At 38.8% G+C, this 26,628-nt stretch overlaps 1 protein-coding gene across 1 annotated transcript; it reads left to right on the plus strand.

Moving 5' to 3' along the window:
• LOC133783912 (uncharacterized) lies at positions 1 to 25,701 on the plus strand. Its single transcript, XM_062223505.1, has 3 exons — positions 1 to 448; positions 24,149 to 25,081; positions 25,329 to 25,701. Exons 1-3 carry the CDS (start codon positions 170 to 172, stop codon positions 25,347 to 25,349), a joined length of 1,233 nt encoding a protein of 410 aa, XP_062079489.1. The 5' UTR covers positions 1 to 169; the 3' UTR covers positions 25,350 to 25,701.
• Positions 25,702 to 26,628: the final 927 nt, after the last annotated feature.

Here is a 26,628-nt window from a genome sequence, read left to right on the forward strand (position 1 = left end):
CAAGTGTCTTCAATGCAGCATTCATTTCTGTGTAAATTGTGCTACTACCACATTATTGTCCAAGACCCCCATAAAGTTTAAGTATCACGAGCACCCTGTTTATTTTGTTGAGAAAATACAGACTTATTTCGACTATTGTGATGGCTATGATTCTTATTGTAAGAATCCAATGATCCAGAATAAAAAAGAATTCAATCGAAATACCAAATCATCTGCGTTCTCTTGTGCGGAGTGCAGTTTCAAAGTCCACTTACAATGTGGTATGCTGCCTAGCACTGTTTCATATGAATTTCACATACACCCTCTGGTTCTTGTTGATTGGGTTATCGACGATGGATGTGGAGAATATTATTGTGATATATGCGAAACTGAAAGAGATCCGCGACTTTGTGTATACTATTGTGAAGATTGTAAGTACGTTGCCCACGTACAATGTCTGGCTTCTGAGGTACGCTCAATCTCTCATTTTATTTATGAGTACCAATTAAGTTAAGAATTTTACTATGCTATGATTGAGTATGTTGTAGAGATATTTGAATTAATTATAATGACAGAATATATTGATAAATAATAACAAAGAAAATTCCATATTTAATCACATTTTCAAGCGATTATATTATTAAAAAGAATCAGCATAAGCCTTAAAATTCAAATGTTCAAATAAAGAAAAGGCTCATTTAACGTGACGAGAAAATATTAGAATTATATAGGCCAAGAGAAAGTTGAAAATGGATTCTTAGAGTATCTAATAATAGCACATAAAAATGCAAACTATATACTAACTAAGCAAATGCTAGCTAAATCAACCAAAAAAAAAATGGAAGCTAAAGATTTGACCAAATTTGTTGTCCTCACTTACAACAACCCGACTTAAAACCCATCAATTCACTAAATAAGTTATGTTTAAGTAAATTAACATTTACATGAATTTCTTAAAGAAAACAAACATTTATCGAAACTCATTTAATTGATAACAAATGTGAATTAAACATCGTTGACAAAATATGCAAATTGAGATATCATTACTTAAAATAAACCATCATTTAGATGCATATCGTAAGTAAACATACAAGTTTTAAGAATGAACATATAATTATGGTTTAAAGAATTTAAAACTATGCATATATAACTAGCAACCCCTTGACCTCGATGCCAACTAATCACGACATGTACCATCTAACCAAGCGTGCTCCAACTCATTGCCTCATCAACTACAATTTTTGCTTTTACAACCAACACAGAGTACCCGTGTGCTAATACCCAACAAGAAGAGCTATATAGGACACAATCCCCAATCCCCAAAGCCCAACAACATAAGACATAAAACATAAAGCATAAAACATAAAACATAAACTAATTCATATCCTCACAATCTAAAACATAAACTACTCATAGTCGATATCATAACATACAAAGATCCATAACCAACAATATCGTACATAACATAATCATAGCATAAAATAACTTATCCTAACATAACCTAACCATAGCATAAACTAGACATAGCGTAATATAACATATTCAATCTATAGGATGTATTACTAGCGTTGTTCTTGCCCTTTATCTGTGTTGTTCCAGCAAGTTGTGAAACCAATAAACAAATTAATGTAAGCATGAATTTTCATAATGTCCGCATGTCGCATAGGCATATAGTACACTCACACATATCTTAGTCACACACAACATGCATCACTCATAACATAGCTCATGACATAACTCATAACATAACTCATTATGTAACTCATAACATAATTCAAAGTATAACTTATAATATAATTCATAATATAATCCATAGAATAGCTTATAACATAATGCATAACTTAATTCCTAACATAATTCATAGCATCACTCATAACATGTATCATAGCATAATTCATAACATAACATACAAAGTTTACCAAACTTAAGTATGTTGAGCGTACACCCTACCTGCAGGTGTCTACTCTTCCTACCTTAGATTTAGCAACACTCCAAAACATGTTCCTTGTTCCGTTCAAATATCCTTTAGAAAGTCCTAAGCCAAACAATGCACAAGCTTGAACTTAGAAAACAAACATCATATTATAATTTATGCAATCTACCTTAGAATTTCTAGGACTACTAACAGCCTTAAGGATGTCCTAAAACCCCAATTACAAAGGCCCTCAACCATTCGGTTGCAATCTCATCAAATCACAATTCCTTCCTATCATTTCCCCTTACTCAAAAAGTCATCCCTTTGTCTCAAACTTTTAACATTAAATGATTCAAAACTAGAGTTAGGATATACCATAAAATTGTATGTCTTTAAATAAGCTTTCCAACCATATAAAGAGTGTTAAAATCTGATACCTGAGTAAAACGTTATGCATAAATTACTAAAACCTGCTTTTGGAAGTTTTTTATCACAAGCCGATCGACTAGCTATCGTGATTTTTTACCCCAAATTGATCCTAAATTCATCCTCAACCCACCTAACTCAATTCCACACCAATTATTGACTAAATACAGCCTATTGTGCATGTCTAATCCATTTGAACAACCTAAAATACTTTTGATAGAAAAACACAAATTAACCTTCAAAGAAACTTAACCTATTACTCATAAGAATTAGATATCTTACCAGATCTTGTTGTTCATGCCTCCACAACCCCTTCTACATCACCAATTGTGCTTTAATCCAAGATCCTCAAGCTTCAATAAGTGTTTATAAATTTTTAATCAACAAAGGGATAGGTCTCTTGGTATCCAGGCAGGTCGAACATGTACGCGTCGCCTCACGCTCTCTGAACTCATGGTTGGTCGACCTTTCCCTTGCCTTTACCTACACCATAGAGCACACGTGAGCTGAAGCCCAGCAAGAAAACTCGACACAACAATCAACATATGCATATCATATCTATTAATCAGCATAAACAAAGCACCTAACAAGCTAAACACATAGCGGCCATGCTGTCTCAGGCACTTTACCCGGCCTTGGAGTCGCGACGTACACCACGAGGATGGCTCAAGATCCGAGAAGGGTCTCACCCTAACGACTTTCACTCCGCGTGCTCAATGCCGCTCTCGGCCCCTTGCCGTACTCGACTTTGCACTTCACGTGCTTAACGCCATTCCCGACCCCTTGCCGTACTAGGCTTCCTGCCGTTCTCAGCCTTTACCATTCCCGGCCTTTGCCGTTCATTCACAAATATGCAATACATATCATATAATCAACAAACATTTAAACAAATACAAAACATAAACAATGGGGCTATGCCCTGTAACTCAATCACATAGGGTCGTGTCATGCAATACAAACTATAGGGCCACGGTCGCCTGTATGGGTACAACCATTTTCTTACCTGTGTCCTAAGCTTCCTGAGCACCGAAATCCCGAGCACAGTCCCATAATCTGAACCTCGCTGAAATCCTAGTCACAACGTATCAACAATAGCCATCCACCAAAATCTAATCCAATAAATAACTTTGGGATATAATTCTAGTCTCCAAGACCTTGGATTTTATCAATCCAGATGATAAAATCCATCCTGAGACTTAACTTTTGGGTTCCCGAGCCAAAATCCGTCAACCAACCATTATATTGAATTAGGGCCACGACCTAGCCCCTTAAGGGCCACGACACGCCCAAAATAGAGACAAAATGCCTCCCTGCTGGAAGACATGGGCCGCGGCATGCCCTTCCTTGGGCCGCGGCGCGCCTCAAGAACAGAGGCCTCCCTAGGCCTTGACGCACACACGGGTCGCAGCACTAAAGAACTAGGGCGCAGCTCGAGCCTCCAAACCCAAAATCACCTCCATTTTCCTGCATTTTCCTTTGAGCCTATTCTTCTAAAATCAACCCAACTCAATATCTAAACCCAGAATTAAGCTTGGACTTCCCTACCACACAATCTAGGTTCCATAGCTAGTCCATAAATAATCACATAAACTCAGCCCATAACCAAATTAAACTTAAGAATTCAATTCACATGCAATCCTATAGTTCTAACCATAACTCAGCAGAAACTTGGATAATTCAATGCTAGTCTCCTTACCTCAAGGATGAATTGGAGCTTACACTAGTTCTTCACTTCCCAAGCTTACTCCTCCCAAGTTCCAAGCCTTAGATTTCTGAATTCCTAGCTTAAATTCCTTAGAATTTCCCTAGCCTTCAAGCATCCAAAGTGAAAGGAAGAAACCTTGTGATAGAGAGAGAGTCTTTTGTTTTGTTCCAGTGGTTTCCCAAGGCTTCTCTAAGCTAAGTAATACCCTTACCAAATGACCAAACTACCCCTTACACTTATCCTCAACCCTTAAGTAAACCAAGGGCAATTTAGTCATTTACCAAACCCCATTAAGTCCCCGAGTAATCCTATAAATTCCCATTTAATCCTAATATCTCCAAATGATTTCCAAACTACTATCTGTTACTCCATACATTTTAAGGAAATATTATATTCCCAAAATAGTCTTAGGCTCCTACCGAGCTGGGTATTTGACCCCGTTCTGACTTTCTAGCTGAACCTCTCCCTGGGACTGTCTCTAATCGTGCATCACAAATATATCACCACTCACACGTGGTAAAGATCAGAATATACACAAATATTGCATTTATGGCCCTCAACAAGATAAAATTACAAATATACCCCAAACAAGAAAATGGGGCCCACATGCATATTTAATTCACCTAAACATGCATTTCTAATCACATACTCATCAAATTCACACATTAACATAATAAATCAATTATTGCACTCCAGGCATGCTAATTAATCCTTTAAGCTTTATTAGCAAATTTGGGACGCTACAACTATCCCCTCCTTAAATATGATACATACTTCCAGAGCATGGAAACATGAAATAGATCATGAACCCCTGATAGAGCTGGAGGCATCTCCAATCTGTAAGCTACCTCTCCAACTCATTCCAGAATCTCCAAAGGACCAACAAACCTAGGGCTCAGCTTTCACTGAACACCAAACTGTTTCACTCCTCTCAAGGGAGAAACTCTGAGAAACACATGGTCTACGACTTGAAACTCTACGCTCCTACATTTCAAGTCCGAGTAACTCTGGGAGGCGAGCATTCGAGCTCTAATCTTTTCAATCACCTCATTAATCCTCTGAACCATCTCGGGACCTAAGTATCTCCTCTCACCCATCTCATCCTAATGGATAGGTGATCTACACTTCCTCCCATATAACATCTCATACGATGCCACTCCGATAGTCGCCTGATAACTGTTGTTGTACGAAAACTCAATCAAAGGGAGATAATTACTCCAAGATCCCCCAAAATCCAGCACACATCCTCATAGCATATCTTCAAATATTTGAGTCATCCTCTCAGACTGTCCATCCGTTTGAGGATGATAAGCGGTACTATACCACAACTGCGTGCCCATAGCCTTCTGCAGGCTTTCCCAAAACTTGGAGGTGAAGGTGGGGTCCCTGTCGAATATTATCGACCTCGGAACCCCATGAAGTCAAATAATTTCCTTCACATACAACTCACCATACTACTCGATAGTATAAGTTGTCCTAACAGGCAGAAATTAGGCGGACTTGGTATACCTATCCACAATCATCCACACAAAATCATATTGTTCCTCGGTATTCGGTAACCCAACCACGAAGTCTATGGCGATATCCTCCCATTTCCACTCTGGAATCCCTAGAGGTTGCAACAACTCTGCTAGCTTCTGATGTTCGGTCTTTACCTGCTGACAAGTTAAACACTTGGTCACATACTCCACTACATCCCTTTTCATTCCCGACCACCAATACAAGGTTCTCAAATCTTGGTACATCTTCGTCGTACTTGGATGTAAAGAATAGGCAGTGGTATGAGACTCATCTAAGATCTCTCGCCGGATATCAAAATCCATCAAAATGCAAATCTGACTCTTGTATTTTAGTAATCCCATCTCCGAAATAGAAAAGTTCTTAGCCGCTCCGGCTAAGATGCTGTAACGCCCTACTACCTTAGAGCCGTTACTAAGTGAGTTTAAAACAGAAATTGTGCGTTTACTTGACTCAAAGTGGTTTCTAAAACCAAAAGTGTGATTAAACCAGAGTTTAAGGCTGTATTCTTTTAAAATGGTCAACTTCATTGAAAACGTTAAATATAAAACATCTGGGATCCCAAAATAAGGTTTACAAAATATTTACAACACCAAAATAGATTTACACTTGATCATCTATCAAAAGAATGGTTAAATACAGCCATATACAAAATGCCCCCAACCAAAGCAGTCGGGCAGGCCGAACATGTACGCGCCGCCCCCACGCTCTCCATACTCATGGCCGGTTGACTGACTCCTTGGTTTTACCTGCCACACGGAGCACCCGTGAGCCGAAGCCCAGCAAGAAAACCCAAATAACACATAACATATGCAAAGCAAATAACTGGCAATAATTCACTGATACATAGGAAAACCACCATAATAAACAAGTACGGCCATGCCGCTCCCAAGGCCTTACCAAAGCCTGGAGTTTCGGTTCTCACCGCGAGGATAAGTCATGTATCCCTTGGGTCCCACCCTGAATATAAGCATCCCATGTGCTGTGTTACTTTCGGCCCACGGCCGCCCCGGCCTATGCCGTACCCGGCCTCTGCCGCTCGTTTCATCATAATAACACATATAGTATATTCAAAATAAACATTCACACACATCATGGTTCATTTAAGGTTAAGCATTTGCACGTAATACAATCCGGGGCCACGCCCTACAATCACACAGTGGGGCCATGCCCTAAACTCGGGTGTTACGGTTTTCTTACCTTTAGATTAAGTAGCCTTGATCAACCTGACTCCTTGAGCACGATCTTACCCGAGCCCTAGCGCTTACCTAAGCAAAATCCACAAGTCAAAGTCATCACCAATCCTCAAGTCCAAAACCTAGCCTCGGGACTAATCCCGAGCCCCCGGGAAGTCCTAAATCCCCAAAACAAAGTGGCGGAATCGAGCCCCGAACCCTAGGTCAAAATCCCGTCACAAAAGCCCAAAAATCCCCTCTGTGAACAGTGCAGCGCTACAGCGCTCAAAAGGTAGCGCTGTAGCGCTACAAGCAGAACCACCCTCACCAGACAGGGGCTAGCGCTACAGCGCCCCCTGCCTAGCGCTAGATGCAGCACAGCAAAACCAAAAATCGCATCTTGCGATTTTCTTCCCCCATTTCGAACCCAAACTTGTCCCACTCTTTCCCAAGCCCAAAAACAAACATATATACACCACACACTCATCCCAAGCACCCCAAGAACTCAATCCCAAGCTCAAGCAACCCACAACTCAAAATCTAACCCAATGAACCCCAAAACCAGAAAAATCAATCAAACAACAAGGATAGGGTCTTAGAAATCATACCGTGGGTGGAATTTCGACCTTGAACTGCACCCTAGACCTCCTTGGCTTGCACCTATACAACCTTGACCTGATTTCCCCAAAAACCCCATCCATTTAGTTCAAAAACACAGTTCAAAACCAGCAAAACCCTAAAACCGAAAACCTCAAGAACTTACCTCAAATCTCTGATTTGATCTTGCTAATCTCTTGCAAATCCACAAACCTAGCTTACCACTGAGCTTCACCTCAAGGAAATCAAAGAAAAAGGGTGGGAGAACCACAAACCAAACCTTCAAAGCCAACCCTTCAGCTTTCCCTCTCTTCTTTTCTCTTCTTTCTTTCCTTCTCTCTTTTCAGCCTAAAATTTTCTCTACTAAATCCACTAAGTATAAAGGCCTCCTTTATTTTATCTCTTGCAAGCCTAATGACCGAAATACCCTCTCTTATCAATTCTAAGCCTTTATGTCCATAAAGGGCATTTTAGTCCTAATACCCAAATTCCCACTAATTCCTCAAGTGTTCCTAAAAATTCCCGTTCGCTACCCAATGCCTAATAAATCACCAAATACATTCCCAAATTCTCGATTAACTCCCCAAGCTTAACCCAAGCCTGGTACAGGTTCCCGCTTTGACTTCCCGCTAACCCGCTCGTTCTAGGATCGTCTCGAGTCATAGATCACAGGTATCAACATAGTCATGCCCAACATGGCCAAATTACAAATATGCTCAATCAGGTCTACATGCATATTAATTCACATAATCATGCACCACAATTAATCACATAATCATAAAACGTGCACTAAATCATAATCATGCATAAAACCCATTAAAGACCCACACAGAATTCCATTATGCCCTCCAGGCACGCTATCTCAGGCCCTAAGCCTTAACACCGAATTTGGGGTCGTTACAGATGCTCTCTTTGTGCCCTCTCAACTGGGGATTCTCCCCCTGTGCCTTCTTGATCCTCTCAAGGAGCGTAGATTGAATAGTGATGTTAGCTAACCGACCAACCACAAAATCTATACCCACTCTAGGCATCTCCTCAACTAACTTATCAGATATATGCCTTGAACTGAATAACTATCCTGGGCCATTCCGACTCAAAGCGTCGACCACTACATTGGCCTTCCTAGGATGGTATAGGATATCATAATCGTAATCATTTACCAATTATAGCCATCATCTCTGGCGCATATTCAGATCCTTCTGAATAAAGAAGTACTTCAAACTCTTATGGTTGGTATATATTTCGCACTTCTCACCATATAAATAATGTTTCCAATCCTTAAGTGAAAATACCACTGCTACCAACTCTAGATCATGTGTGGTATATCCTTGCTCATACTCCTTCAGCTGTCTCGATGCGTAGGCTATCACCTTTTTGACTTGCATCAGTACACATCCCAATCCCTATTTAGAAGCATCATAATAAACCACAAACTTATCATTGTCTGACAGTAGACTCAATACTGGAGCGGTGATTAGTTGCCGCTTCAATTCCTTGAAACTGTTCTCACACCTATCTGTCCACACATACTTAGTCTTCTTTCGCTTCAATTCTGTCAATGGTGTGGCTATTCTGGAGAACCCATCAATGAACCGTCGATAATACCCTACAAATCCCATAAAGCTCCTAACTTCTAGTACACTGCTTGGTCTAGGCCAATCTCTCACTGCCTCAATCTTGCTTAGGTCAACCAGAATCCCCTCCTTACTGACGATATGACCCAAAAATGTGACTTGTGGTAGCCAAAACTCGCACTTGCTGAACTTAGCATATAACCTATGCTCTCCCAACCGCTGTAATACCAAGCGCAAATGTTGCTCATGCTTTGTCTCTGACTGGGAGTACACCAGTATGTAATCAATAAACACGATCACAAACTTGTTCAAATAGTCCTTGAAGACCTTATTCATCAAATCCATAAAGGTTGCTAGAGCATTGGTTAATCCAAAGGACATAACCGAGAATTCATAATGCCAATATTTCGTGAGGAAAGTGGTGTTTGGTATGTCCTCCTCTTTAATCCTTAACTGGTGGTAACCCGACCTGAGGTCAATCTTAAAAAACAATGTCTTCCCCTATAGTTGGTCAAACAAATTGTCGATCCTAGGTAATGGGAACTTGTTCTTAATGGTTAACTTGTTCGACTCCCTGTAGTCAATACACATCCTAAAAGATCCATCCTTCTTCTTGACGAACAACACTGGAGCACCCCATGGCAAGAAACTCAGTCTGATGAACCCCAAATCCAATAACTCCTACAACTGAATCTTCAGTTCCTTCAACTCTGTCGGAGCCATTCTATAAGGTGTCCTAGATACTGCCTCTGCCTCTGTCACCAACTCTATAACAAACTCGATCTCCCACTGTGGTGACAACCCCGGCAAGTCTGCAGGAAACAAATCTGGAAACTCACATACCAATTTGGTCTCACTCGGTCCAACCGACACAACTCTAGAGGTATCCATAATGTTCGCTAGGAATCCTATGCAACCTTCCTGCATCAGGTCTCTAGCCTTCAGTGTCGAAATCATAGGTACTCGCAGTCCACTAATTGCCCCCACAAATACAAAGGATACATTCCCTTCTTGTTCAAAAGTCACCATCCTACACTTGCAGTCAATCGTCGCCCCGTACTTCGATAACCAATCCATCCCCAAGATCATATCGAAGTCATCCATCACTTACTCAATCAGATCAATAGACAACTCTCTACTATCTATATCTACTGGAAATGCTCTAACCAATCTCCTAGAGACTACCAGTTCCCCAGTCGACAATAACGTTTGAAATCATCTAGCATACAAATCACTGGGTCTACACAACTTATCTATCACTCTAGTAGAAACAAATGAGTGAGTAGCCCCCAAATCAATCAATGTAGTAAAAGAAGAACCAGCACTAGAAATCTGACATGTCACGACTGAGGGGCTAGCCTCAGCCTCAGTCTGGGTCAAGGTTAATACTTTGGCAGAAGCGGGACTGTCGCTTTGCTTCAACTCATCTTTCCTAGCTTGTGGGAAGTCCTTCTTCAAATGGTTAACACTCCCACAAATAAAGCAGGCCCTGATCCTGCACTCTCCCTGATGTCGTCGTCTGCACCAAGGGCACACTGGGAAACTCCTCCAATTGTCACCCCCGCCCTGACGGCCACTAAAAGCACCTCGTGCCCTTCTATCCGATCTAGGAGGAATGAAAGAGTCTTGGGCCTTTCTCTTCTGCTCACTGGGGACACTACCCCGACCGATAAATGGAGGCACTGTCCTCCTAGCATTGTGCCTAGTAGCGCTCTCTCTCCATATATGATCCTCGACCCCTTCAGCTCTAAGTGCCCTATCCACTACCTGAGCATACGTTGTAGTCTCCAGATCCAAGGTTATCTTAACATCACAGGCAATCATAACATTCAATCCCCGCACAAACCTATCCATTCATGCCACATCAGTCGGCACCAAATTCGGCGCAAACTTCACCAACTGATCAAACCTCAAGGCATACTCATTAACCATCATTCGGTTCTGAGTCAGGTTGATAAACTCGTCAACCATTGCAACTCAGACTGCGACACTGTAATACTTCTCATTGAACATGTTTATGAACTCTTCCCAGGTCATAGTTGCAATGTTTCTTCTATGAGTTATCGTACCCCACCAGATGCGAGCATCCTCTCTAAACATGTAGCTAGCGCAAGCTACCCTCTCAATTTCTTCCACCCCATGAAATCTAGGATGGAAGAAATCATGTTCATCCACTGCTCTGCCCGCACTGGGTCTAGTCCACCCTCGAAGATGGGAGGATGATGCTTCTTGAACCTCTCATACAAAGGTTCCCACCTATTCTCCATAACAGGATGAACTAGCATAGGCGCCACAGCCTGTGGAATCTGCAACTCAATGCCCTGAGGAGGGGCTTGTTACCTTAACTATCGAAGCTCTACTTTTGTTCGGTGAAGTCTAGCTTCCATTTCGGCAAACAACTATTGACAATTCTATGGGGCAGGTGGAGGAACCTGACCCTGGTTGTCATCCTAAGCCCTATTGCCGCAGAGTCTGATTGATCGCTGAGGCGTTTCAATAATATGCCTGCAATTAACGACGCCGCTCATAAGGCAAGATAACAACATCCAAAACCATCTTCCAATTCACATCAACCAACCATAAACAACTGTCCACAAAACACAGATAGCATACAACAATCAAGGGGCCATGCCCTAGCATCATGCATACGTTAATACATTCATCATGATCTATATAAAATAATCAAGCAAACATGGCACTTAAGCACGCAATCAAGCATATAATTCAACAATTATCAACCAACCCTGAGTCAAGCTTTCACTGGCAACAAGAGTACATGTTCGGTCAATCTCTAGGAACCATAAACCTTGGCTCGATTTATTTATACCATGTTGTAACTCCCTACTTCCTTAGAGTCGTTACTAAGTGAGTTTAAAACATGCTAATCACTCGCTAATCAAGGGTTAAAAGTGTAGTTAAGCTGAGATTAAACCCATTCTAGTCATTAAATACAAAATACTTGGATGCTCATTGAAAATGTCTGAAAGTTTTACAGTTGGGATCCTAAAACACTGTTTAGAAAATATTTACAACTCAAAATACAATTAAGGTCGACTAAGCGAAAAAATTCAGGTTAATACATCACATATACCAAAAATACCCCTGGACGTGGCAGCTAGGCAGATCAAACATGTACGCGTCACCTCACGCTCTCTATACTCATGGTTGGTCGACATTTCCCTTGCCCTTACCTGCACCATAGAGCACCCGTGAGCCGAAGCCCAGCAAGAAAACTCGACTAAACAATCAACATATGCATATCATATCTATCGATGAACATATAACAAAGCAGCCAACAGGCTAAACACATATCGGTCATGTCATCACAGACGCTTTACCAGGCCCTGAAGTCGCAGTATACACCGTGAGGATGAATCAAGCATCTGAGAAGGGTCTCACCCTAACGGCTAGCACTCCATGTGCTCAACGCCGCTTCTGGCCCCTTTCCGTACTCGGCTTTGCACTCCACGTACTTAACATCATTCCTGGCCAGTTGTCGTACTCGGCTTCCTGCCATTCTCGGCCTTTGTCATTCCCATCCTTCGCCGTTCATTCACAAATATGCAATACATAGCATATAATCAACAAACACTTAAACAAATACAAAACATAAACAATAGGGCTATGCCCTGTAACTCAATCACATAGGGTCATGCCCTGCAATACAAACTATAGGGCCACGCCTTGCTCTACGAGTACAACAGTTTTCTTACCTGTGTCCTAAGCTTCCTGAGCACCGAAATCCTGAGCACAGTCCTCTAATCTGAGCTTTTCTAAAAACCTAGTCACAACGTATCAACAATAGCCATCCATCAAACTCTAATCCAATAAATAACTTTGGGATATAATTCTAGTCTCCAAGACCTTGGATTTTATCAATCTAGATGATAAAATCCATCTCGAGCCTTAACTTTTGGGTTCCCAAGCCAAAATCCCTCAACCAACCATTATATTGAATTAGGGTCGCGCCCCAGCCCCTTAACGGTCACAACGCACCCCAAAACAGAGGCAAAATGCCTCCCTGCTAGGAGACACGGGCCGCGTCATGCCCTTCCTTTGGCCGCAGTGCGTCTCAATAACAAAGGCTTCCCCAGGCCTTCATGCACACACACGGGTCGCAGCACTAAAGAACATGGTCGCGCCTCGAGCCTCCAAACCTAGAAAACCTCCATTTTCCTGCATTTTACTTTGAGCCAATTCTTCTAAAATCAACCCAACTCAATATATAAACCCAGAATTAATCCTAGACTTCCCTACCACACAATCTAGGCTCCATAACAAGTCCATAAATAATCACATAAACTCAGCCCATAACCAAATTAAACTTAAGAATCTAATTCACATGCAAACCTATAGTTCTAACCATAACGCATCAGAAACTTAGATAATTCAATGCTAGACTCCTTACTTCAAGGTTGAATTCGAGCTTACATCAGTTCTTCATTTCCCAAGCTCACTCCTCCCAAGTTCCAAGCCTTAGATTTCTGAATTCCTAGCTTAAATCCCTTAGAATTTCCTTAGCCTTCAAGCATTCAAAGAGAAAGGAAAAAACCTAGTGATAGAGAGAGTCTTCTATTTTGTTCCAGTGGTTTCCCAAGGCTTCTCTAAGCTAAGTAATACCCCTACCAAAAGACCAAACTACCCCTTACACTTATCCTCAACCCTTAAGTAACCCAAGGGAAATTTAGTCATTTACCAAACCTCGTTATGTCCCTGAGTATTCCTATAAATTCTCATTTAATCCCAACATGTCCAAATGATTTCTAATTTACTACCCGTTACTCCATAAATTCTGACCACATAGTTTATACCCAAAATACCCCTAGGCTCCTACCGAGCTGGGTATTTGACCCCGTTGTGACTTTCTAGCTAAATCGCTCCCTAGGACTGTCTCAGATCGTGCATCACAAATATATCACCACTCACACATTGTAAAGATCAGAATATACATAAATCTTGCATTTATGGCCCTCAGCAAGCTAAAATTACAAATATGCCCCTAACAACCAAATGGGGCCCACGTGCATATTTAATTCACCCATTCATGCTTTTCTAATCACATACTCATCAAATTTACATATTAACATAATAAATCAATTATTGTCCTCCAGGCACGCTAATCAAGGCCCTAAGCCTTATTAGCAAATTTGGAACGCTAAAACTTGTGAATCCACGCACGAATTAACGTAAGCATGCCACACATACATATAGTATATTAACACATATCTCAGTCACATGCAACATGCATCACTCATAATATAACTCATAACATAACTTATAACATAATTTATAATGTAACTCATAACATAATTCATAATATAACTCATAACATAATTCAAAATATAATCCATAGCTTAACTTATAAGATCATGTATAAGTTAATTCCTAACACAATTCATAGCATAACTTATAACATAATTCATAAAATTATTCATAGCATGTATCATAGCATAATGATCATAACATAACTTACCAAGTTTACCAAACTTAAGTACGTCAAGTGTACACCCTGTGTGCAAGTGTCCTGTTTTCTTACCTCAGGTCCAGCAGCGTTTCAAGAAAAGTTTCTTGTTGCATTCAAGTGACCTTTAGAAATTCCTAAGCCAAACAATGCACAAGCTTGAACTTAGAGACTAGACATCATACTAGAATTCTTGCAATCTCTCTTAGAATTTTTAGGACTCCTAATAGCCTTGAGAAATTCCTAAAAAGCCCATTACAAAGGCCCTAAACAATTCAATTGAAATCCCATCAAATTATAACTACCTCCTTGTTATCATTTTCCCTTACTCAACAAGACATAACTTTGTCTCAAAATTTTAGCATTAAAGGATTCCAAACTAGAGTTAGACTATACCATAAACTTTTAGGTCTTTAAATAAGCTTTCCAACCATATAAATAATGTCACCCCTTTGAGTAAATACAGCCTATTATGCATTTCTAATCCATTTAAACATCATACAATGCTTTCTATTGTAAAACACAAGCTAAACTTCAAAGAAACCTAACATATTACTCATAAGAATTAGAGATCTTACCAAATCTTATTGTTCAAGCCTCCACAATCCCTTCTACACCACCAAGTGTGCTTTAATACAAGATCCTCAAACTTCAATAAGTGTTTATAAATTTTTAATCCAGAGAGAGATAGGTCTCTTGATCTGTAAGTGAGTAAGTATGAAAGAGAGGGAGACAATCAGAATGATTAAAAACCTAATCCCTATGTATTTCTGTTTGTAAGAACTCATTAATGTCATATTACCATCTTACCCTTGATCTAAGCTTTTCTATCAATTCATTAAGCCATTTTTCGTAATTTCACATTAAACTAATACTTATAACTTATGGAAATTACAATCTCTGTCGCAAGATTCAAAATTATACTTTAACCCTTAATTTCCAATATCTTTGGCACTTAAACCCCTGATACTTGAAGGAACTGTGTTTTTCCACTGTCATACATATACATGTCATAATCACATGTTATCATGAAATTTTAAAAAAAAAAAACTATTAACATATGAATCAACTTAAATTACCAAATTGCCCTCATAGGGAAAATTACAAAAATACCCATAAAATGCAAAGGCAGATATTACAGAGAAATTTGAAAACGAGTATTATGATATCTCGTATCCTTAAAGCGGTGAAAATTCTTAATGGGGTTACACTTAGTTGGCACCCACACTTGTACGACAACTTTGCAGGTTTAATTCGTCAATTTATAAACACTCATAGCTGGCATCCGCACAAGCATAATGACCTTGCAAGAAATATTTATTGTTAGAAAACACTCTCAACTAACATCTGCTAGGTACACAATGGTGTTTTTTAGACTTTCTCTAACATAACGTATTCATGCAATTGTGTAGAGAATTAATTGTATATGTGTTATACACAAACATCTACAGTTTCCTCATAAATAGAGAGCTTCTCGTTGAAGGTTAGCCTCAACCTCTTAGTCGTTCAAAGAAACTTTTTGATCGTTTTTCAGTAAATGGATCCAATAGTATTTGGGTTAAAGAGCTTTTTCTCAATTACCTCATTGAAGGGTTAATGAAGGCAATGGTGCGATAGTATTTGGGAGATTCGGAGAATTGTCAAGCTAATTTCCAAATATGTCTCCCATGAAAAAATCATATATGTTACTAGTCGAAGGCTAAAAGCTCAGAAGGCTCTTTGAAGGGGGGACACCTAGTGTCAGCTCTCCACCACCGCCTGGCGCAGGTGTGTCAAGTTAGCTACTACTAGTTAGGAGGGCTAGTAGAGCGGGGATATGAGAACCATGAGGGGACTCATATGTCTCCATGAGTAGAAGTACTCATGAACATTACCGGGTTTCCTCGGTAGTGCGTTGAAGTGTACTGCCAGAGGTTTATGGGTATGGTTCTCTTGGCTTGCCGGTATGCCACTTGCATATAACATGGCTCAAACCTCCTAGATGGCATGCGAAGCTATTCATGGGACTTGATAGCATACACGCATTAAAGGGTGCACAATGCTTGAGAAGGACAGAGGTCTAGTGTGTGCTGCTAATCGAGTAACTAGTCTCGGGGGCCAGCCAACATGCGTGAAGGCATGGTGCCTTGAGGATTGGGCCATGGACATATGGGAGTCCTTGGTCTGTGAAGGATCTATTCGAATAATATCGAATGGGACATGACGAGAGGTATTGGCACATCATCTTGGTGTTAGCTCTTAGCCACACATACTACCTTGGCTTGCGAATGTCGGGTGAGCATCGGTGTTGGGATTTTCCTTTCCATTGTGAGAACCTATGGTTAGTGTGAGCATTTTTCCTAGATAGCCTTGATGCATGGTTGCACTCATAGATGCTTGAGAGCATGACTGACAGGAATTGTTCGAGAGACAGAAGTGTGCAGAGGCACACGCTCGCGCAAAAAATGTGCCCATTGTTATCTAAATGGTTGGAAGGGTGACCTTGGCTTAGAGGAGTCAAGGTGTTGCACGAGCATTTCCACTATCAAAATTTCAGCCCGTGATAGTTGGTATTAGAGCCAGGTTCATCACATGTTGGGGTGAACCTGGTTAGCCCATCCTAGAAAGGATGTAGGCGTCCAGAAGGACCTGAAAGGTCTGGATCCTTGAAAAAATGTCATTGAGCCTTTTATTCACCTAGAAAGGATCAGTAAGTTGAGATGGGATGAGACTTGGTTGCTCATCTTTGTGGGAATAGTGGACTTCCTAGAGAGGGGACAAGTTAAGGATGCTTCAAACCAGAACGTTCAGTGATGCTAGAAAGACAACAACATCGTGCAATTATGGAGAGGCACTAAAAAAGATTGGGAACTCGTTGACATGAGACAAGGTTTGATCAAGAGGTCAAGGTTGTATGCTTGGTTCACTAGTTCATGTTCGCCTAAGTTACAATGTAAGTTGCACAGAGCGTTATTGTTAAAAAGGGAACTTGTACGCAAGAGTGTGGGCATCAAACGCTTGGTAGTCACGACAGTGGTCGAGAGTAGAAAACTTTGAAGAATCAGATAAAGATAAGCATGGAATGCTTTAGTTTCTACTTGTGTGCCAAAGGGAATCACATGGAGGCCAAGGTGGCAGTGGTCGCGATATTCAAAGGATACTCGTACTTGGAAGTGTTTGCATGTTATCTTCTTCTGACCCGAAGGGGAGGCACCGAGACAATGGAGTGGGACATGTTGGCTCACAGAGATGTTAGCTTCTGTGAACAACACTAAGGGATTGTAAGAGATGATAAGTTGTGGAATATGCATCAAAGGCCAACAGGGCCGAGTAGACCACGCACAGAGTTTAGAATAGTACTAGATTTTCTTTAAGTCTTGGAGGGTTGCATCAAGGAAACTTAGTACTGCAATAGGGCTCAAGGAGGAGGAGATGGTGCTAGAGTTTAAATGCGGGCTAAATGGCCTTGCTATTTGAACTTTGTGACCATAGGAGCCTAGAAAATCTGAGAAGTTGCGTTAGAGTTTGTATGTGAGCAGAGGGTTACATCGAGAGAAACTTAATGCCTCTTGGAAGCTCAGAGGGGCGAGATGCTAGTATGATGGATCTGTTGGGTGGCTATGTGGACAGTGCGGGCATAAGGGAATCAAGAGTGGTACTACATAAAGTAGTTGACTCGAGAGTCACATTCTATTGGGGCACTTCTATATTTGTTGTGTGCATTAAGAGTTTGGGCGGTCAGTCGTTCTTCTGTGTGAGAAAAATTTTGAGGACGCCAACAGTTGAAGTGGGGGAGAGACCTTCATAGTTCAAACATCCAAATAGCAGACTGATGTTCCATTACAAAAGCATCAAGATGAGTTATCATGGAGATCGTTAGTTGTTCAGAATGTAAGGTCAAGGAGACTCAGAGACAAAGACAGAGCCACTTACCTAGGGTGAAATTCATCAGGACTCAGGTACTAAGGTAACGTAGAGATGTCGAATGGCGAAGAGTCCGAATGATCGAGGCATTAGTTCAGCCTCAGCTTCAAAAGTGATAAATGGAACAAGGGATTGCACGAGATAAAGCAATTAGCTTGCAAGCTATACCTTGAGAGGTACACCTCGAGAAGAGAAGTTATTCCCAAGTGGAAGTAGGAGAGCCCACTAATTTATATGTTCAAAGGGTCAGGGTACTTGTCCAGTTTTGATGTGTGAATCCAGAAGGAAACACAACAACAGACTGGTTGTACAGTGCGAAGGCATGCATGACTAATGCGAGTGGGTCAGGTGACCAAGTGAAGCTGCATATAGACAATATGCATGGGCGTAGGCTGAGACCAAGATTTGGCAGGTTTTGCAAGATGTTATGGGACATGTTTTGTGTTAATGGGAACACGAGCCGAATGATTCAGAGAAAGTACATCAAAGGAAGATAGCGGATTGGGACAACTTCAAACCTCAAGAGTGAAGTAGTGTGCAGTCAAGTTGGTCCAGATTCAACAATCTGTGTAGAGTTAGGTAGGGTTGATTTGGGGGCAGAACTTGAGGCACAATGCTGGGGAGACAACATGAACACGAGCCAAAAGGCAGTGTAGTGGTTTCGAATGATGTCAGATCATTGGCCGCATTGTAGAAGCTCAGAGGATCATTTATGCTTATGGTCAAGAGTGGCCATTTCGCATCAAGTCATGGGTACGCAGTAAGGATGGAGGGCCAAAATTCTGAGAGACTACTTCGCGAAGTCTGTGTGAAAGGGAGCACTAGATACCGCATAAAGGCTACAGTTGGCACTAGTGCCTCGTCCGAGAGAGACGAATCATAATCTTGACCCGCAACAAGAGTGTTAGGGTCAAATTTTCCATGAGTTGGCTTACAACATGCCCAGAGGGACTTTTCTAAGAGAGACATGTCTTCAACTGAAGGATGTTTCGTAGGTGTCATTGAGAACGGTTGGTTTGCGAACCTCACCCTGAGGGGTGCACCTTAAATTTGTCCTTGTCAATAGGAGCTTGCATTAGACAATTGGTGGGGAAGCTTCAATTAGAGGATGTGTTGGCTTCAAGGTCAGTGTTGCAATGGCTACTTGGTTGACTAGAGGGATGTTAGGATGGACTCAGAGGAGTTCATGTGTGCAAGGAATATTCGAGTGCAAAGGCACTACTTCATGGGAGAATTCTGAATAACGACGGTGCTATTGGGTCTTTGATCTAGTCAAAGGGTGGACGTGGGAGATCATCACCAAGTTGGTGGTTCTACAGTGGTAGAGGGACTAGTGTAGACTTAAGATTCAGAAGAAGCATGAAGTGAGCTTAGGAGCTAAGGCAGGAAGAAAATTGGACAACGGTCTGTCGATGAGGGCATTGACAATTGAAGTGGGGGAGAGTGTAACATGACCGCCTTTAGATCATGTTACAAGCTAGGTTGGTACTTGGTCAGATGCCCATGTGAGGGTGCATGTTAGTAAGCATGCTAATGCCTAGTTTTTATGGTAGTGGCATTTTCGTAAATATCTTCAATATTGCCCGGAAATGGACGGGACTTGGTAGGTTCCATAATGAAGGGTCAATGAACGCAATGGTGTGATCGAATTTGGGAGATTCATAGAATTAGCGGGCTGAGAGCCAAATATGTTTCCCAAGAAAGAATCATATATGTTCCTGGTAAAAGGCTAAAAGCTCAGAAGGCTCTTTATAGGGGGAGCATCTGGTGTCAGCTCTCCACCACCCCCTGGCGTAGGTGCGTCAAGTGAGCTACTACTAGTTTGGAGGGCTAGTAGGGCGGGTATATGAGGACTAAGAAGGGACTCATATGTCTTCATGAGTAGGAGTACTCATGGACATTACATGGCATAGTGCGTTGAAGTGTTCTGACAAAGGTTTATGGGTATGGTTCTCTTGGCTTGCCGTTATGCCGCTTGCATGGAACATGGCCCAAACCTCCAAGAGACATCGTGGCACACCATGGCCATAAGTCTTGAAATGAGATGGCATGGGAAGTCATTTGTGGGACTTGCTAGCATACAGGCATTGAAGGCTGCACAATGCTTGAGAAGGGCAGAGGTCTAGTGTGTGCTACTAGTCGGGCAGCTAGTCTCGAGAGCCAACCAACAAGCGTGAAGGCATGGTGCCTTAAGGATTGAACCATGGACGTATGGGAGCCCTTGGTCTATGACAGGAGCTATTTGGATAGTATCGAATGGGACATGACGAGAGGTGTTGGTACATCTGCTTGGTGTTGGCTCTTAGCCACACATGCTACCTTGGCTTGCAAATTTATGGGTGAGCATCAGTGTTGGGATTTTCCTTTCCATAGTGAGAATCTATGGACAGTGTGAGTGGCTTGGCTAGATAGCCTTGATGCATGGTTGCTCTCATAGATGCTTGAAAGCATGACTCGCCAGGAGTTGTTCGAGAGATAGAAGTGTGCAGAAGCACACAGTCGCGCGAAAAATGTGCCCATTGTAATCTGAATGGTTGGAAGGCTGACCTTGGTTCAGAAGAGTCATGGTGTCACACGGGCATTTCCGCTGCCAAAATGTTAGCCCGTGACACAGGGTGGGGATGGTTTTCCATTTACCGCTGCTATTCCTGCTATAATTTTTCGTACTATTTCCTCACCACCAACACACACAAAAAAAAAAGTCGTTTAGGTTTCTTTTTGAGTGACATGAAAGACTTTTCACATCCCCAAGGCGTGGGTCATAATATTTGGGGTCATGAAAAGTGTCATCTTTTCATGTCCCAAATGGGGGACGTTAATAATTTTTCATGTCTCTCATTGTTTCTAAACAATGTGTGACTTTTTTTGTATAATTTGATAGATATTTCATGTCTTGCATTATAAGACATCCCTTAATGACCTTATTATTATTATTATATTCAAGGGACTTTCATGTTCCACACCTTTTCCATGTTCTACAAAGTTGGACATAAATATAAAACTTTTCAGGTTCCTCAATGTGGGACATAAAACTTTTCATGTCCTACATTATTTGTGTAGGACATAAAAAAGTGACAAGAAAAATATATATTTACGTATAGTAGTACACTATTCACCACTTAATTTATAACAAGGCAGTTTTCGGGACTTCTCATTGGGTATCAAGTTTCCTAATTGTGTATCGGGTTCCCCATTTATAACTATTATTTTACATCTCAAAGTAATATATATATATATATATAATAAATAAATACTTGAATAAGCTATGACATTAGATCAAAATATAAGACATTTAATAGAAAATATTTTAATATCAAATCTCAAATGATGAGCCATAATGCGTTTTTATAAATAATTGAGAAAAACCATAGACATCATATAAGTTTTAGGTTTCCCATTTATAAAAATATTGATAATTAACTTTCGGATAAGATTATTTTCCTTAATAATTATTAAACTAAAGATATTAATATATATACAGTAAATTGATTATATATTTTAACAAAAAAAATTATTATATATATACGGGGAATTCTCCTATAGGGGCTTCACTTTAAGCCATAACGGTAGGGCTCTCAGTATTTACAACTCATGCACGATTTTTTTTTATGACCGTGTATATTGTAGCTATTTAGAGCATCCTGTAAATTTTCAGAAAATTTCGAATAGTTTACAGTACCGAAAACTAGGTTCAAACATGTTGCACGCATGACTAATATTTTTTATGCGTGTGGAAAACAACATGTTTGAACCTAGTTTTCAGTACTGTAAACTATTCGAAATTTTCTGAAAATTTGTAGGATGTTCTAAATAGCTACAATATATACGGTCATAAAAAAAATTGCACCGAAAACTGTTCACGGGTCGAGAAACACTGAGAACCCTACCAGTAGGTCTTAAAGTGAAGTCCCTATAGAAGAATTGTCCATATATATACACATATATATATATATGGGTGCACTTTTAATGGTTACTACTCATAGATGGTTACTTTTACATATATATATATGGGTGCACTTTTAATGGTTACTACTCATAGATGGTTACTTTAATATTAATCATTGGATTAAGATCAATGGTTCATATTTATAGTTGTTAATAAATATTTCTAAAAATAAATTTTGATTTTTTCAAATTTTTGGAAGGGTTACTTGATAAAAAATGTGTATTTATTATGAAAATATAATATTGTAAACTTTTTCATTTTTTAAATGTATGTCAATTTCTAAATATAACTAGTGTTACTCATTGGTTGAATACATAATTAATTATGGCAAAAAATAATAACTAAATTAAAAATTAATATAGAAAAAAAAAATTACCTGTTAGTGACTTGCTATACCAAGTCACTATGTTGCCACATCATCATAATTATTAGTACCAGTTTATAAGTACTAACCATTAAAAAATCTTCCATATATATATATATATATATATAATGTTAATCCAACCCTTCCCCCACCACTTAATGTAGTGGAAAAGCCGCCCTACTTAGGAGAGATCACTATGTGCACTTCCCCATGCATTGAAATTGACATCCCTACTTGCCTTGGGAGCGAACTCCTCCTTATACTTCTTCAAACGTTGCCCCTAAAGACCTTCCTCATGGTGACATATATGAACTATCGATTGTTATATAATGATTTGAGATTCAAATTCATCTAGTTCATATATAATCGACTACACCTTGTATAAGTGCATGGCTGTAGTTTTTTTAATCTGTAAAAATTAATAGTGCTCATAGTATTATTCCATGTCAATGATTCATTTCATTTTTAAATCCTTAAAAATTAATATTGACATAGTATGAACAATTGAATTTGATTTATTGGTATACATAAATAAATATTTTGTTACAGATTATTTAGCTTAATTATTTTTTTTCTCTTCTTCACCCTTTTCTAATTACCCCTCATAAAAAATATATATATATTTTCACACCCCTTAACTAGTTTTCATTTTGGTACAAAATTACCTTTTTATAAAGAAATTTCTAAAAAGATATTTCTACACCCAAGCTTTATTAAAATAATAAAAAATATCTTCTCTATATTTTAAAAGAAATATCAATGGAAAATTTTAATTTTTATTCTCTTAAACATAAAATATGAACAAAAAATATTAAAATTTTAAAAAAAAAAAACTTACATCACAAAAAATAACATGTTTGATTTTATGTTCGTAAAAAAGAATTAAAATATATATTAAAAAATAAATAAATTTTGAACATGTGTAAATATATTCAAAATTAGATTAATCAATGACATCACAAAAATTATTTTCTTTCTCCTCCTCTAAAGTCAGAGAATGATATAGAGTAGATATATCATCGCCGTTCATGGTAAATGGGAATATCGTCGGAAAACACAAAGTGGTAATCGGAATACAATCAACTCTACACTACGAGAAAAATCGTAGGCAGACAATTTATTTTATACTTGTTGTTTAATAAGGACATTTCAGCAACGTAGCTCTCTCATTAAAGCTTATATAAAATGTTTTAAGGACACATAAATTAATCATCGAATATATGATATTTATATTGCATTTAATTATAACACAAACAAATAAGATAGATTAATTTTATTTTATTAGTCATTAATCAATATGTAATTCTTCAACATATTATACATTAAATTTTTGGGATAGTATATCATCCGCAGACATATATCTCTTAAAGTATATAACAGTGAAGCTCAGGGAAGTATACAAATTATTATTTTTTATTGAGAAACTTAAACAATGTCGTTTTTGCTAAATTTGTTTGATTAGTGCTTCTATATATAATCTTGTTTTTTTATATATATAATTGTATTATTCAGTTCTTATTTTTGACTATCAATATCATCATAATATATAGTAACTTGTGATTTTATTTTGTTTGAATGTGATTAGATTATAAATGTACTAAAGGGAGATCTTAAAGATGTGAAGTTCAAGATGGTGGGCGACGATGTTTGGAAATTCCCGGAAGAAATAAAAAATGAAGGCGTAGAAATAACAGAGAAAGGAAACTCTATTTGGATTTTTCAAGATTTAATAGATAACTTGACTGAATGTGAGCTAAAATGTGTTAGAGATCATTTTGATTGGGAAAAGGTCGATAAGAATTCGGAAAAGGAAAAACATCAAAGTATAGAGACCACTAATAAACTAATCCTGAATGATGAGAACATTGATGAGCTTCTACATATTGCACAGCTTACAAAGAATGAGTTCTTATCATTTATTTACGATGAGTTTGAATCCAGTTATGAAAAAGAAAAATTGAAAATAGAGTCAAGTGTTCTATTGCAGAAGATGGTTGATGTTGAAGGTTATTCAATCCCTTTGAATTTGGTGTCTGTTATGAAACATATACTTCACCAATATGGAGACATTGGACAGAATTCCACTTCTTCTTCGTCATTAAAGAGCATATGTTTTTTCCTTATATGCCGTGTCATGAAAAAGATGTACTCTATTTTGGTCATAGACATCTCTAAAGATCTTCTTCAAGAATGGTATTCATACATAAGATTTGCAAAAGACTATGCTGAGTTCGATGTGGATTTTATGGAGGCATCTTTAGAGGCAATCACAGAAGATTTCTTCTATGTCCAAGTGAGTAACCTACTTGACGATGAAATACCAACTGTAATCAACAATAATATGGCAAACCAACGAAAGGAGTTGCATCAGCTGGTTGAAGAGTTACAAACTAAGATGGGAAAGTATGAATCCAAACTTGAGATGCGCAAAAGATTTTGTGAATCTACTTCGGAGAAGAAGTTCATGAAGAAGAATATAGACAATGTGATGAAACTGAAGTGGAAGACAGTTAGCCAGGTTGTGCTTTGATAACACTGGTTTGGATATTAATTGTTATAGTTTTGGTAACAAAAGAATTGAATATCTGTGCAACTATTGTATTCCACCAACAATTGAGATAAGATTTTTTTTTTTTTTTGGGGTGGTAATCAGACTTGTTTGTGTATATATATACTTAATTGTGTGGTTTTGTTTAGGTTTGTTAAAATTGTCAGATTTAGTGTGCTCGACTCTTTTGTTGATTTCATCTATTTTTCATCAACAGATTTGGGATACTCCACACTGATGATGTCGCTGACAATGTCGATGTTGCACATGACAACAGATTATCTCATGCTAATGATGGAAGTTTTATTAACGATATTGATGAATATGATGTGTTGGGGACGAATAATAAAGACATGATGAGTAAGAACTTCTTGTAGACCTTAGTAGTGTGATGATGATAATGATCATGTCTCTCCCTGTTCATATAAATTTAACTAGTGATAGCTATTTCTCTATGTAGTTTGTATTTCTTAAAAAAAAATGTTATATTAAGAAAAAAATGGACAATGTGATGAAATTGAAGTGGAAAATGGCTAGTGATGTTGGCTTTTGATATCAGTTTGGATATTAATTGTTTATGGTTTTATAACAAAGCATTTAATTGCATTTTGCTATTGATTTCCACCAACCATCGAGATAGGCACATGGGATTTCAAAATCTCCGGTGGCACGCTTTCACCACATACCAAAAAAAAATATATATATATATAATTATATTTAAAAATTTTGTTCTTGGTGGGGTTATGAGACTTTTTGTTTTCTTAGTTGTGTTGGCTTTCTTTAGGTTTGTTAAAATTGTCGGCTTTGGGTTTGTTTATATCCCCACTATGTTAGAATTGAAGATGTTATTGAATTTTGTGTATAACTTTTGTAGTAAGGATTAATCACCATGTTGTGTTTTTGTGTGCTCGACTCTTTTTTTCTTTTCATATTTCTTACAACTTTATTAATATTTTGAGCATAACTCATTTAGCTTGCTTAAAGACTATTTATGTGAATTTAATAATATATATTTTCAGGATAATGATATTGTGTAGTTGTTAACTATTTGGTGTAGTCAATAATTTCAACCATTGAAATGAGAACCAACAGATAGGATTCAAATTTCTAAAAAAATATTATGTCTATTTGACACATCTTTTTGTACATTTGACACGTCATTTTGTACATTTGATACAATGACTACACTTATCCTCGGGCCTATATATCTATATAAAAAATCTTATAATTGACTTCTAAAACTTTTCTGATTCACTACAAGAAACATGTCTTTCAATGGCCACGTTTCCCCTGATTATTCCCAACAATCACATTTGGAGGGACTCTTCCCAATATATTATCAGAGGCGATGTATCACTACTAATACTCTTTGTTCTCTCCACTAATTATTTGCCCAATTGTGACTTGTATTATCAGTGGCGATAATGTTAAGGGACGAAAATTTGTCTTGATGATAGTGTCGCCCCTAAAGAGCTTTTTTTTTGTAGTGATTGTCTGTTGACGCAAAATTTTAGACC

The sequence above is a fragment of the Humulus lupulus genome, chromosome 6 (genome assembly GCF_963169125.1).
Source record: "Humulus lupulus chromosome 6, drHumLupu1.1, whole genome shotgun sequence".
In the NCBI taxonomy this organism is placed as follows: Eukaryota; Viridiplantae; Streptophyta; class Magnoliopsida; order Rosales; family Cannabaceae; genus Humulus; species Humulus lupulus.

Excerpts from the sequence above, each read along its gene's own strand:
- LOC133783912 (XM_062223505.1), top strand. The coding sequence starts at position 170 with ATGATCCAGAATAAAAAAGAATTCAATCGAAATACCAAATCATCTGCG. Across the intron at positions 449-24,148 it reads TACAATGTCTGGCTTCTGAG|ATTATAAATGTACTAAAGGG; the intron begins GTACGCTCAATC and ends GAATGTGATTAG. Across the intron at positions 25,082-25,328 it reads AGTGGAAGACAGTTAGCCAG|ATTTGGGATACTCCACACTG; the intron begins GTTGTGCTTTGA and ends TTTCATCAACAG.